The 14,546-nt window shown below is 48.7% G+C and overlaps 1 protein-coding gene across 1 annotated transcript in view; it reads right to left on the bottom strand.

Annotated features, from left to right (window-relative positions):
• Positions 1 to 2,440: 2,440 nt before the first annotated feature.
• Bcl2l11 (BCL2 like 11) overlaps positions 2,441 to 14,546 on the bottom strand; it is a 161,692-nt gene continuing 149,586 nt past the window's right edge. The window contains exon 4 of the mRNA XM_032904177.1: positions 2,441 to 2,551. Coding sequence (XP_032760068.1) covers positions 2,537 to 2,551 — 15 coding nt within the window. The 3' untranslated portion in view covers positions 2,441 to 2,536. The remainder of the gene's footprint in view (positions 2,552 to 14,546) is intronic.

Here is a 14,546-nt window from a genome sequence, read left to right as displayed (position 1 = left end):
GGACAGTGCACCAGCTCTGTGCTGAGTTGGCAATGAAGACTCAGCTAGACCCTGCTCCTCTCCGACTGGTGGCCCCAGAGGAACCTGGCCCAGCAGGCTGACATAGCTCATGGAGGTCTAGGCTTCCTTTGGGACACAAAAGTGAGGGGAACAGAGGTAAGTGATCCTTTCTTCTCCGAGGCTTAACTGACATCAGAGAACTTGCAAGAAACGCACACTGCAGGGTCTCAGAGGCACTTTGTCGCGCTAGGAGAGGTCAAAGACACTGTGCACACAGTAGGGACTCATTGAACATTCCCTTCCTTCCTTCTTAGGAAAAATTCTATTTTGTAATAAGTATTTTCCCAATAAGAAGGGTATTTGCCTTCTTAAGGTTTTGCTGTTGTAGCTTTGTTTGAGAATCCTTGTGTATATGGAATATATTTCACGGGGAATGGAAGCAATGATAAAGTGAGGGGGTTCAGGGAAGGCAACCTGTGTGAGAACGAAGCACTGGTTAGAGAAGGAGAGGAAGACAGAAAATTTTAGATAGGGCCTAGGCCTTCTCTCTATGAAGTGCTATGTTGGCCAGGACTACCCAGAATGGGATCAAACCCAAGCTTGGTGACCACAAAGGAAGAATCTGGTGTGTTGGTGACTTAGAGTTCAACAGGGGCTGTGAAACATGGTACCCAGTACCTATTCTTGGACATGTAGCCTTTCAGCTCCTGTCCTGGAGATCTAAGGTCAAAGGACCACCTAGTCACAATCCTGCAAAAGAATTTATGTGCAGTACGAATTGTCTCATGAAAAGAAGAGGGAGTGAACTTGTATATGTGTGTGTGTGTTGTGTGTGTGTTTGTGTGTAAATGTGTGAGTGTGTGTATATGTGGTGTATGTGGTGTATGTGTGAATGTATATGAGTGTGTGTGATGTGTGTGTTGTGTGTATGGTGTGTGCGTGAATGTATGTGAGTGTGTGTGTATGATGTATGTGGTGTGTATATGGTGTGTGTGAATGTATATGGTGAGTATGTGTGTATGTATGGTGTGTGTGTGGATGTGTGTGAATGTGTGTGAGTATGTACGTCTGAGTATGTGTGTGAATGTGTGAGTATCTGTGTAAGTGAGCATATGTGTACATGAGAAATATTTCTTGAACATTCCAGTTCTTAGCACAATGCAGATTTGTTTCAAATGAGACGGGAATTTGGACTGAGTCTCCTCAGGAAAGAGAAAGCAGGGCATGCTCAGGTGAGATTTGCATGGCAGAACACTCCTCTAATCCCAGTATTCTGGAGACAGAAGCAGTCAGATTCTCTGTGAGTTCTGGGCCGGCCTGATCTACATAGAATGTTCCAGGGCATCCAAGAATTATGATGTACCACGATCTACCCCATAACATGTTCAAATGTTACATGTTAATCAACATAAACTTGAGAAGGTTTTGAAATAGAAGAGCCAAGCTCCCTGACATCTTCTTTATATGTTTTATTTGTGTATCGAGTTATCACACAATGCTCCATTAAAGTCATAGCGACAGGAAAGGGAGACACGCTAGTCCCAAGAATAGAGTAGTTATTTCTAAGCCATCCAGTGTGACGGAAAGTTATATCAGGCACCAGATTGTGCTGGCAGAGACAGAGGAACATGAACTGGGTGCCTGTGCCGGTGAGGACAGGAATCATTTGGGAAGATGACTATCCCGGGGACGGCTCCCAGCGAGAACCAATGAATGATGAATGCCAAGTAGTGGGAGAAGGTGGGACCCTGGTGCCAATCAGGGGTTTAGCCCATGCTGCCATGTGGTCCTGGCCTCCCACAGGCCAGTGCCACGTTTCTTCCTCTATTGGGTTAGCTCCATGGTTGTAATTTGTTCTTCTCTATTGAGGGCCACACGAGACCTAGAGACACGCCACAGAAGCGTTTGTGTACACACGCCTAACGGGATCATAGGTGGCGGATGGTGCCTGCTATGAGTGTTCAGTGAGTGTTTGGAGGAGAAATTGGTCTCATTATTTCTGTTGAGAGCAACTTATCCTTTACCCCCACCATGAGAATCCTTCTCTACTGTGCCTTCCCTCGTGAGCACTGTGGAGAGACTACTGTGAATGCCTCATCAGACCCCTTATTGGAGAACCTGCATGTGTGCCGTTGTAGCTGAGGGACCCACTCCTTGTTTCTCAACATGGTACTCTGGATGCCTGTGTGTGGGATCCCCTTGCTCCCTACCCTCCTAGCTTGAGCGATGAGGATGGGTGACTAGCCAGTGTGGGAGGGAGATGGCAGGCGTCTCAGGAGGCGCTGGACTTGGTAGGTCCCGCGGGGCCTCAGAGCCTGAGGCCCTCTGCAGGAGTCAATGTTCTGGCAAGCTGGGGCTGCCTCTTGGCGCAGTTCCCAGACGTGGAGTAATGAGGTCATCAGCGGGAGGCTGGGGCCAGTCTCTGATGGGCTGTGTCACTGTAGCTTTTCCTGAGGCTCTGGCTGAGGGGGCCATATTGCTCTTTCCTCTCACAGCTGGACTTGTGTTTGCTGCTTACTTTCTCAAAACAAGCCCGTCATGCTCCAAGATCCTGTGTACAAAATAAACGTATAAAGAAAGATGGAAGGAGGGGAGGAAGGGTGGTGGAGAGGGAGAGGGAGGGAAGGAGAGAGAGGGGGGAGAAGGCAACATGCTAGTATGGAGGTAGATGGACACAGCTCTGTTCTGTAAGACGTGGTTTTTCTCAAGCTACTGGGTCATGCAAGGGTCTGTGTTGCTGAGGTCTTTTGCACATATCATGTCACTCTCAGAGCATAAGTAGCCCTCCATCCCCTGTGCATCTGGGACAACCCTTGCCTGAACTCCTGCAGCTCATCCTTCTGTCCATTCCTCAAGTCCTCTCAGCTGGGGCCACTGTCACAAGGCAGCTTTCCCCAGCCTCCACCCTCCCTACCTGGTTAATGAGGACAGAAACAAATGCTGAGCCCAAGTTGAAGATGGGGTGACTCCTTGGCTGAGAATCTAGATTCTGGCTCCGTCAGGCATTCTCGCTGAGCTGCTGCTGCTGGGGGGTGGCAGTGTCTTTAAGAGGGCACCAGTGCTCTCTGACACAGACCATTCAGTTCTCTAGATGTAGGGCCCCAGGGTATGGCCCACTGCAAAGCCTGAACTTGGGCATCACAGACCTGGGCTGCTTCTTGGCTCCATCCTTCAAATAGAATAAATTCATCCTCTCCCTTTCCCCTTCCCTACCTCTTTCCCTCTCCTTCCTTCTCTCTCTTTTCTTCCTTCTCCCTCTCCTCCTCTCTCTCTTCCTCTCTCTTCCTCTCTCTCTCTCTCTCTCTCTCTCTCTCTCTCTCTCTCTTTCTCTCTCTCTCTCTCTCCCTCTCTTCCCTCTCTCCCCTTTCTCCCTCACCCTTAAGTCATCCCACTGTGCATATCTGTGACTTCCTTGGTATAGCCACTCCAAAGAGGTCTCGTCATAGCACCTCCTTGGCTTTGCTTTCCCCCTTTATGTACCTGTCTCTTCTGGAGATAGGAAAGCGCCTCCAGGGAGGTGGCTCCAGGCCCATTCTCCAGCCAGAGGTAGCTGGGCTGCAAGTACCCAAGTCAGTGACCAGAGGTGAGGCCTTGTGACTAGAATTGCTACTAAAGCTATACACCCAATGGCTGACACGTTCTGCAGACTGTACCCTGTAGGTCATTTAACTCTGTCAAAGTATTGCCAACTGGCCCTGGAGGGTCTAAGAGGTATTCCGGCTTTGCTTTTATATATAGATCACTGGGCATAGACATGTGTGTACCCACTTTCGTGCATTTTCAGGTTGGTAATTGTAAGGCAATTACCAGGCAGATAAGATTGTAGAAGGCCTGTTCTCTGGCAATGACCCAGCTTAGCAAAATATGGAAGAGATCCAGGGAGAGTCTTGCAAGGACAGAGGGCTTAAAGGAGGGCAGTGAGACTCATGGGAACCCAATGGCAGGGTGGACAGTAAAACTTGGCCCAAACTCATTAAGAGAAAAGGGCTGCACTGGATCAAGATTCAAGGAGGAGCATAAACTGGGGTGGGGGTCTTGTGATGGTCAGAGCCCCAAGAAAGAGACTGGAGACCCACTCCAAGCAGACAGCAGCTAGCCACTCTGCCTCTAGGACCTACTCCTGTAGAGAGGAATTCAGCTAATTTAAGGGCCGTGGTGGTTAGGTTTTACATTCAACTAGATTGGCTGTCGGAGAACGTTGCACTGAGTGGACTATTTCTGGATGGAGCACAGTTCCCCTTCCCCAAGTGGATGGGTGAGCTATACCCTGACAGCTGGGCAAAAGAAGTCAGGCCAGGAGTCACAGGGGGGTTCTTCCTATTAAATACCTTCTAGCTGGGATGTTGCCCTTTTCCTGCCTCCAGACTCAAACTGAGACATCACAGGCTCTTCTTGGCTCTGGACCTGCTGGCCTGCACTGGAACTTCTATCTGCAGCTCCCATGGGACTCTAAAGGCTCTGTCCTGGGGCCTTGTCAACCTCCAATGTCACAGAAGCCAAATCCTTATAATTTCTCTCTCTCTCTCTCTCTCTCTCTCTCTCTCTCTCTCTCTCTCTCTCCCCTCTCTCCTCTCCTCCCCCTCCCCCTCCCCCCTCTCCCCCTCTCTGTCTCCCATACACACACACACACACACACACACACACACCACAAAGTAAAGCAAAGAAAACAAACAAACAAACAACAACAACAACAACAACAAAAAACAGACCAAATCTGCGTTCACCTGACCAGGAAGCAAGCTCAGGCTGCTCATGTATCTGCCTTCCTACCCACGTCTACAACGGCCACTCCAATGGCCCTCCTGCTTCTCCTTCCTCTGTTTCAAAACAGAAAGGTTCCTCACCCCAAATCCCTATTCTTTCTGGATAAAAGTTTACTTCTTTGCCCTTAAGTGTTTTAAAGCATTTTATCCCGCTGTGGTAAGAAGCATTGAATACAAGCTCTATCCTTATCCATGTAGGCTGTGCTGGGCTAAGACCTCCAGAGCTCCTTGAACTTGTAAGGAAGCACAAGGCCTCTTCATTAGCACCTCTTAGTTGCCTCTCTACCTGGAAACCATTTTTCTACTGCCCAAGAGTCGACATCATATTCTTTATCTAAGCAGTGCCATGTGGTATCAGTCCTGAGACTAATTTTACTCAGCTCTGTGTCCTCTGGGCCTATCCAAGTCGGCTGTGGTAGATTCCTCCTCCTCTACACTGCTGGGCAATACTCTGTTCCTTGCCTATGTCTGTGGATAATGATACTGCTTTCATGTGGGCCACTGTCAGCAGCACAGAGATGAACAGTACAACTGTTTGGGACACGGGTTCAATGGTATTTGTGCTTAATTTCTTCTAAGTTTCCTTTCTGGTGCCACGAATGCCAATTGAGGCGGCAAGTGGAGGCAGAGGGCGCTCTGTCGGGCTAGGTAGAGTTACTAGAGTTCATGGAGGCCAAGGATGGCAGCTTGGACCAGGGTAGTGTAGGAGGAGACGGTTGTGATGGGACACATTTTACAGAAGACAGCCCAAGTGCCATCTTGCCTTAGGGTCTTCCTCTGTCTGTTTCCTCCTCTCGAAGGACAAGTGTGATCTTTCTCCACCAGCTGAAGGTTACCTCAGGGAACAGCTTAGTGATTACCCGCAGTCTGCGGATGTGTATTCACCATATCTGAATCTCCTTACACCCAGCGCCCTGAACTCACAAGGTCACAGAACTTCCCTGTCTACATGCAGCCTGAAGCTCATTGGGCCCATGTCTCAGGGCCTCTGGATCATCCTAAAGAGTGTTTGAAAGACTGGTTTTAAATGCACTTGGTTTGAACACTTTGCCTCGTCCAAATAACCCATTCCCATTTCCCTAGAGCCTGGAAGTCACTATTCAACTACATGGTTTTGTGATTTGGAGTTACTGAGACTCCACCCAGGATGCCTGTCCTAAAACCATACTGGTGTCCTTCCCCTCCCCTAGCACCTCCCTCTCCCTCTCCTCCACACCTCATCCCTTTTCCTGGTTGTCTTGCTAAGTTTGACCTTGTACAGTTTTGGCTTGAGTCTCCATCTCTTCCCTAGGAGTCCTGAGAGGAAGGACTCCACCCTAATCTCCCAAGCCCATACCAATGTCAGGGTTGTAAAACACTCAGTGAGAAATGGTGGACCTCGATGACACTTGGCGGGGTGTGTGTCTTTATATCATATGAGTCTAGGCTGAGGGAGACTCACAGCCCTGGTTGAGTGGGCATCCTTTAAGTTGCCTTCTAGAACATTCCCACCATTCACAGCCACCATGTCAACCACAGAGTTATACCATGTGCCTCCCTTTCCCCACGATACATTGGAAACCATCTCTTGATGGATGCTTGCTCTGTTAGACTCTCCATCCCAATGCAAGAAGGAGACTAGATACTGGGTGCTGTTGGCGAGGAGGAAAAAGAAGAGGGCAGGGGAGGAAGGAACAGACCAACAGCATCATTTAAGAGAAATTGAGGGGTTGAGGATTTAGCTCAGCGGTAGAGCACTTGCCTAGTAGAGCACTTGCCTAGCGCAAGGCCCTGGGTTCGGTCCCCAGCTCCGAAAAAAAGAAAAAAAAAAAAAGAGAGAAATTGACTGTGTCTAGCAGAGTTATAAGTGAGCTGGATGTATGTACTCATAATCTCCTTCACACTCAGAGTATGCTAAAATCTCACTTATAGTTTACTTTCTAGTTATATGTGTGCTGTGTGTCTGTGCACTGCTATGTGCACATGAGCCTGCAGTGCCTGTCTGGGGATGGCCAGAGGCATGGCACTGGACACCAGGCACCTCTCCCAAGCATGTGTGTGCCTTGGGCCTAGGCCTGGCTCAGACCTCAGCTACTCTGCACATGTGTGGGGAACCTGTCTTGTGCTTTTGGATCCCTTTGTAAAAGCGTGTCTAAGCCGGATGGTGGGAGACAGGAGACAGTGCATCTGTGACAGCCTCCGAGCAGGCAGCCAGGGGCTCTTTCCCAACACGAACTGGACTGTGGCCATCAGAGGGTGCTTCCATACACAGCTGTCCCCTTGAGACAGACCTGAAATTGGGGTCTAAGACATGGTTCTTATTTCACTAATTCAACAGACCCTAAAGGCCCAGAAGAGCTCTCTCCTGATTTCAGTGGAGATAGAGAGGCAGGCCAATTTTAGCTTACGCCTTTAGGGTGGGGACAAGTCCAAGGTTTCTGACCTGAGCCTGAGAGAGAGGTCCCACTCCACCTACCTTTGGGGGCACTTAAGATTCATAGGAACTCTAAAATGAAAGACATCTGCCTACTGAGAGCAGTTGTGCCTGCATACCAAGCCAGGGGTTCAAACCTCCTTCAGCAAAGAGGTCATCTTCTTAAGGTGAGACACTTGTTGATAACCTTGGCTCTAGTTCTGACCTTAGCCAAAGGAGAGGCCAGCTGTTGTGCTGGGGCACAGGAGTGCAGCTCAGAAGGCTCTTCTATCCCCACTCTGTCATCACAGCCATGATGGTGACCCGCACCAGAGCAGGTGCTTGGCCTTCTTGTCTCTCTCAGGGATTCCCAGGCCCAGCTTCCCTTGACTTGTTGGAGTAGTCTTTATTAAATGCTTTTTTTAAAAAAAAAAATATTTTAAATCCAATAAATCGAGCATCATTACCTGTTAAGGTACAAAGTGCAGCCTGGAAAACTATCCGCACCCCACGATCATGAGTACAGTCCATGACAAAGAAAGAAATTAAATCCTGTTTAGAGGGAAAGCCCAGACTCTGTCAGTTTATTCTCTCAGCACAGAAGAGGCGAAGTCTGTGGTGTGCACCCCATTATTAGGTCTGTGTTTGAATCACAGCCGTGTATTATTTTATCCTCAAATATTTTATTCTGATGGAAGGCCATCAGTGCTGGCGAGCATATTTCTCACAAATGCCACTGATCCCCTGAGGGGATAAGAGCACCTCAGGACCGTGGCATGGAGAAGGCCTGCCTAGCTAAAAAGTGAACAGTGGTTCTGAGTCAGAAGGAAAAAAAAAAACTAAACCTTTTTCACTTTTCCCCAAACTGACAAATTTGACTTGTCAGATGCAAGTTCAACTTGTGGACAATCCACTTGCGACTGATAGTCACCATGGTAACTGATGGTCACGTGCCGACACAGAAGCCATCAAGACAAGAGAGCCGATTTCCAGACTGCTTTTCTTCTAGTAAATTCTGCGATGTCAGCCTAATTAACAGGAGCGGAATCGGGACCTTAGTTCATGTAATTGGCAGGCATTCTTAAAGCAGAACAAAGATAATTTAGCACCTTCTTTTCCTAGTCCCTGGGTCTGCGCCAGGCCTGGGAGGGAGGCTCGGCGCGTCTCCCTCACCTTCCCCCTGTGTTTGCCAAGCTCCGAGGAGACTGACTTTGTGGAGTCGTGTCTGGAGAGAGACCCGAATTCTTCCCTTCAAGTTTTTAAAATATCAGAAACTAGCATGAGAGGGAGCCAGGAACAAATTCCGAGCTACCCTAATTGCTCGTTTTAATAAGTATCAGAGTCCCATTCCTTTGATTTCTAATAGCGTCTCCAGGCAAAATATAGGTATAATGGGGTTTTAAGCTTCCGTGTGTGACACCGCTTTGTTTTTATAGTAGAAAGGCGGGTCTGTCCCAGACTCAAAGCACATCTCTTAGCTGAGTTTAAGGTTGGCCCAGTGACTGAGGAGAGTTGAATCTGAATTATCGCCGCAGATCACAGATTTGGCCCATGGCGTGGGCCTAGCCTGCTACAAACGTCTGAATCTCTCTGGCAAGAGGGTGGTTTGGCAACTTGGTGCCCAGCTGGTCGCTGCCACCCACGGATGGCTCTTGGCTCTGCCCTCTTCACTGCTGGGCATCAGCCTGTAGAAAATCTGTGCCCAGGCATTCAGGTGGTTCAGCTGCATCTTGTCCAAGTTTCCAGAACTTTCTTTTGTCCATCACCAGACAATAGTCCCATTGTCCCCAGGCTAATGAAGTTTTTTTTTTTTTTTTTTAAGTCAAAACATAATGATTTCAGACATGCCTTGGGCTTCTTTACCTTTCTTCTGGGACAGAGTAGGGCTCAGTCATCACTCAGGAGTCCTGTTCTTCTCCAACACTGTTCTGGGGCATTCATGCGTGGAGTACAGGCGACCTGTAATCAACCACACTGGCCATTGTTGTCTGCCCGGGGCTCCCAATCAAATTGTCTGTGCGTGTACGAGAATCGTGAAAGTAAACAAAAGGGGAAAGAAAAGCGAACGATATTCACTTGAAGTTTGCTGCTGCAGAAAGGCAATTGGCAGATGTCCCTTGAGTTTGGCAGGACTCAAAGACAGGAAAAAGTGTATCAGGAAAGCTGTTGGTGGGAAGCGCATACAGCCCAGGGCTGTCCTGATTGGGAGCTGTTAGCAGGGATAGCTGGAGACAGCTAACAGGAAGCAGGGGTCCTGGGCAACTGGTCAGGGGGACATTTCTGCTGCTGTTCCCAAGTCGGAAGTGGACACACAGACTAGGTACACTGTTAGCTATTTATCAAGTCCTAGCAGTTTGGGATCAGCTGCCACAGAGGTTTTCAGGCTTCCGGAACCCATGGCTGCAGTCTGTGTGGGTGACAGTTCTTTGAGAGGCTGACTTCTCTCTAAACCTCCCTCAAATGAATGAAGGGTTGAACAGTTAGATGTGGGAGGTGAGGTGATATGGTTAGAATAGGAATGCCGCTCCTCCCACTCCCATCCTCTTTATTCAGAGCTTGATTGGCAGCTGAAGAACGTCCTGAGGGATCTGATACAACCAGTGGCCTTATCCACTCGTGGATTCACGGTAGAATGAAAACGTTGCTTCCTGTCTGCATCAGGTGAGCAGCCCGTGCTGCATGCTCACCTCACTGTGGGCCCAGAGTCAGAGGACAATGGGCTAACACCATGAACCAGAATCAATTTTCCCTCCCTTTAATTGTTTATATTGGGTATTCCCCACAGTGATGAAGAATCTAACAGAAAGGGAACTCTATATGCCTTTGAGAGAGATGGATTCCTGGTACTCTAGATCAATTGCTTCCTTGGCTCAGCTAAAGTCACTCCCTTGAGGCTCAGCCACCTTTCCTGGGTATTGCTGGGGATTCCGGACCACTGGTATGTTGGGGACCGATGTTGGATTCGATGACTGGAAAGCATGGATTGGGATGGATTGGTGAAGATGAATTTGCTCAGTGCTGCCTTTGTCCTGCACAGCTCTCCACCCAACTCTACCTGCCCTTGGGGGCTGTGGGCGAGTTGGCACAGAGTCAAGGAGACAGACTCCTGGAGCAGGTGAGAAACGCTGCAGCAAGCTCATCTGAGCACCGCTGTGAGCTCCTTTAACGCCCTCCACCTACTCCCCCATTGGTTGCAAGAAAGTATTCTAAACCGCAGTTCCCGATTGGCTGGCATTATTTGCACCAGCAATCCTTGCACTGTCCGGCAGTCCTCAATTAGGTCCTCCTGCAGGAGATGCTTTTGCAGCTGCATGGCCCCCAAAGTTTACAAAGAGGCAGCCCTGCCGTTCCTGCTACAACCCACCTCCATCTTCTCCTTCCTTCCCCCTCCACACCACCCTAGGAAGCTATGGCTTCACTGTCTACCCAATGCCTTTCTGCAGTGCTTCATCTTCACACTGCTTCTTGCTAAGGACTGGGCTGTTGAGAGGAAGTCTGTGTTCGCTCAGGAAAAAAAGCCCCGAAGCTGAGTACTGAGTCCTTTGCTATGATGTGCTGGCCAGCTTATAGCTGGAGGTAGTTCTGAAATGCTGGGTCCTGTGGTAGCCAATTCCACCCTCCCCCCGCCCCCGGCTGGGCAGGGTGGTATGGGGGCACAGAGCATTGCTAGAGTGCCTGACATCAGCAATATTCTGCTTGCAGCAAAATTATTCTAGACATTTTCAGAAATCACGGGCTAGAAGCTTAGGGAAGCCACAGTCAACCTGGAGCTGTCTTTTGTCTGTTACATACAGGTCTGTGTGCGTGTGCAAGCATATGCATGTGTGTGTGGTTATATTTGGACATGTGTGTTTGTGTATGTTAGGCCAGAGGACAACCTCAGATGTTATCATCACAATGCTCTCCCCCTTCTTAGAGATAGCTCTTATTGGCCTGGAGCTCCCCAATTGGTCTAGACAGGCTGGCCAGCCCACCCCGGATCTCTCTCTCTCTCTCTCTCTCTCTCTCTCTCTCTCTCTCTCTCTCTCTCTCTCTTTTTCCCTGTGGGGGTTTGCAGGCAAGTGCTACCATGCCCAGCCTTTGCGGGTTCTGGAGATTGAACTCAGGTCCTCATGCTTTCAAAGTAAGCAAGCACTTTACCCAGGAAGCCATCCTCCCAGCCCCCATAAATACAGGGTTAGAATTTTAGGTTCTTAATAAAGTGTAAGACGCATGGCAGCCCTCCTGGGTCCCCTCCATGAAAGCATCCATCTTGTCCATGGTTCAGACCTCGAAACCTATTCTCCTTCCCTTGGCCCTGTCTCCTTCACACATTCTGTGTGTGTTTACATTTACATTGTGTGTGTGTGTGTGTGTGTGTGTGTGTGTGCGTGTCGTGGGGGAGGGCAGTCTAGGAGGACGGGCGCACCACGAGAGCTGCAGTGGCACCACTGATGCTTCTTTGGAACATTGATTTGAGGTGGACTGAGTGAAGACATGTCTCAGGAGTTGGTTTTCTCCTTCCACCTTGTGGGTTTCCGGGATCACACAGATTGTTTTTGCAGCAAGCACCTCCGCTAGCTGAGCCATAGTGATAGCCCCGTGGTTCTTTCACTGGGCTCAGCTCTACAACCATGGATGTTCGTGGCATAACACTGTATCTCGTTTTGGACAAAGACTTCCAGAGACAAGGGTGGTTCTGGGAGATAGACCAACACGCCCTCACAACATGGAGTTTACTGGCAGTGGAGTCCCAGTTAGAATCCTTCACACCCTGGAGGCATCTTCTCTGCAGAAGGACAAACACTCTGGGAGACTGCAGCCTGGACTCCTGGAGCATGATGGGAAACATGGACAAGTGTAAGGCCTGCCTGACAACCTCCAGACTGCTCCTGCAAAGGTCTCCGTATAACCATGAGAACCCAGGAAGTGACAACTGATGGCCCAGGTTTCTCTGATGGCTCCGAGGGCGCTTAGATACACCATTGCCCCATTACCCACCGCCCACTGTAGCCTCTGTGAGGAAACTCTGCTGAGGAGACTCTGCTCAAACTCCAGCCTCACCCCAGCGAACCATTTTCACTTCAGTTTTATAGCAACACTTTTTCAAGCTTGAAAGGGGCTCTGATCTTGCAGAATATTTTCCAAGACCCATCTTGGCCTGTACTGATAGTCACCAAAGCCCGGGGTTTCAACTGAAGAGCTTGGATTCCTTTTCTTTGTTACATATCTTTGTTATTTCCTTAATTATATAAGATTATAGTATAATTACACCATTTCTCTTTCTCCTTCCTCCCGCTAAACCCTCCCATATACCCTCTATGATCTTTTTTCACGTTTTATTATTTTTTTCCATACAATAGGTTTTGATCGTGTTTCCCTCCCACAACTCCTCCAAGCCTACTACTATCCTTCTGCTAAAAGAACACAGTAATAAAAGGACTCAAGTGACAGCCTGCTCTGTCATAGATCAGTCCTCACTCAGCCCCCAGCAGAGAAGTTGCTCCTTGCAGTACAGGGGTTAACAGAGACCCACACAAGTGGGAAAGATGCAGACGGGGAGAGAGTTAGGAACCCTCAATCCTAAGCTGGATGTCTTCATCAAATCATAGACTCAGGGATCTATGCGGAAGAAAAAGCCAAGAGACTTTAAGAGCTGGAGGGGGTGATGGACTCCAAGGGAACAGTGTCTTCACATACACAACGGAAGTGACAGACGCTTGGGTTCACAGAGACTGTGGCAGCATGCACGAGACTTGCACAGCTGGTTCAGCTGGATGGGATCTCAGCACTGAGAGAGAAGAGTGGACAAGCCTTTTGTTTTTGTTTGTTTTATTTTGCTTTAATCTTGGTCTTTCCCCTCATTTAATGCTATGCCACACAGTACCCTTGTGCAATTCCAGGCGGAGGAAATCGCGAGGGGAAACCGTTGAAGGTATACCCTGTTTGTGTTGGGTTATTACACCAGGATGTTTCCCTCGGTTAGAGATATTAAATTGCATTTTTTTTTACTAATAACATTTTCACCTTAAAATCGCTTTATCTAATCTCATAGTGGGTTGAGGATCACTTGCATTTAGGTGAGACAGGTACCACCAGGCCAGGCACCTGTGCCCTGGCTGCCCCTTCACTGGTGCCAGGCTCTGAGCTAAGCCTGGGCAGGAGTCAGCTGCAAGCCTCTGTGCAGTTCTTTAAAGAGAACAGAAACTGCAGAACTGTGGATGAGAATGTCAAGGTTCAAACCACGCAGTGCAGGCTTTGCACCACAGGCAGCATGGCCTCCATTTCAACAAGTCCACATGTGAAAGACCACCTGCCGCTTTTGTTACTGGATCCTTCCAATAAAGCGGGTATGCCAGTAACTCAGTTCCCCAAGGAAACAGACGACAGCAGCCGCAAAGTGGGAAACATTCTGGGCCTGTGCAGAGATACACGACCACAGTTAGTCTGCTCAGGGACAGTAAGTAGCACAAGGTTCATTCAAGGGTGGCCTCTCAGCTGCTGTATACTCATGTCTCCTCCCTAATAAGGGCTGTGCAGCTACAAGGCATGGTAGGAAGGCCAGAGGCAGGGAAAGCTATCAGCAGAAGAAAGAGAGAGAGAGGAGAGAGAGAGACAGAGTGACAAAGAGGTAGATAGGAGAGAGACAGAGAGGAAAGAAGGAGGAAGATGGAGAACAAAAAGGGGAAAGGGAGAGAAGGAAGGGAGAAAGGAATGAAGAAAGGAAAGAAGGAAGAAAGAAAGATGTAAAAATCATATCTAAGAAAATTGGTACAAAAAGAACCTAAGCTGGGCAGGATTTAAGGTCCAAGGCCAGGTGGGTGGTACTCATTTGTATAACGGTGAACTCCAGGCGAAAGGGTGTTACTTGGAAATGACTCTGGCTCTCAAAGGCAACACTTCCCCTTTGCTCCGCGTGCACTCCGTCTAAGGACAGGAAATGTGCACAGAATCAGAATGCAATCTCAGGAAATGCTTGCACAGCACGCTTCATCTATTAAGGTGTCCCTTGATGCCTGCTTACCTGGAAATCGGCCTTGGGGAAACACCATGTTTGCTTGCTTTCCTAGCTAGATAAACTTGAACTTATGCAGAAGGGATAATGTTTTAATATCGTATTTACAGTCCCTAGGGCTCTTCCGTCGCCCACATTTTCAAAAGACACTATCTCACCATATAGGCCAGGCTGGCCTCAGACTCACCATCTTCCTGTCTCAGCCTCTTGACTGCTATGCTTACAGGTACCACACATACAAGGCTCTTAGTAAATATTTTTTAAAGATGCATTTGTTCTGTGCACGAGAGTCTTGTCTACGTGTGTGGAAACACACTATGTATATACCTGGTGCCCATGGAGGCCAGAAGGAGAAATTAAAGATGGTTGGTTGCTGCCCTGTAGTGTGCCAGGAACT

The sequence above is a fragment of the Rattus rattus genome, chromosome 5 (assembly GCF_011064425.1).
Source record: "Rattus rattus isolate New Zealand chromosome 5, Rrattus_CSIRO_v1, whole genome shotgun sequence".
NCBI classification, from domain to species: Eukaryota; Metazoa; Chordata; class Mammalia; order Rodentia; family Muridae; genus Rattus; species Rattus rattus.
Note: the sequence above shows the minus strand (reverse complement) of the source record. Positions and strands in the feature narration are given on the sequence as shown.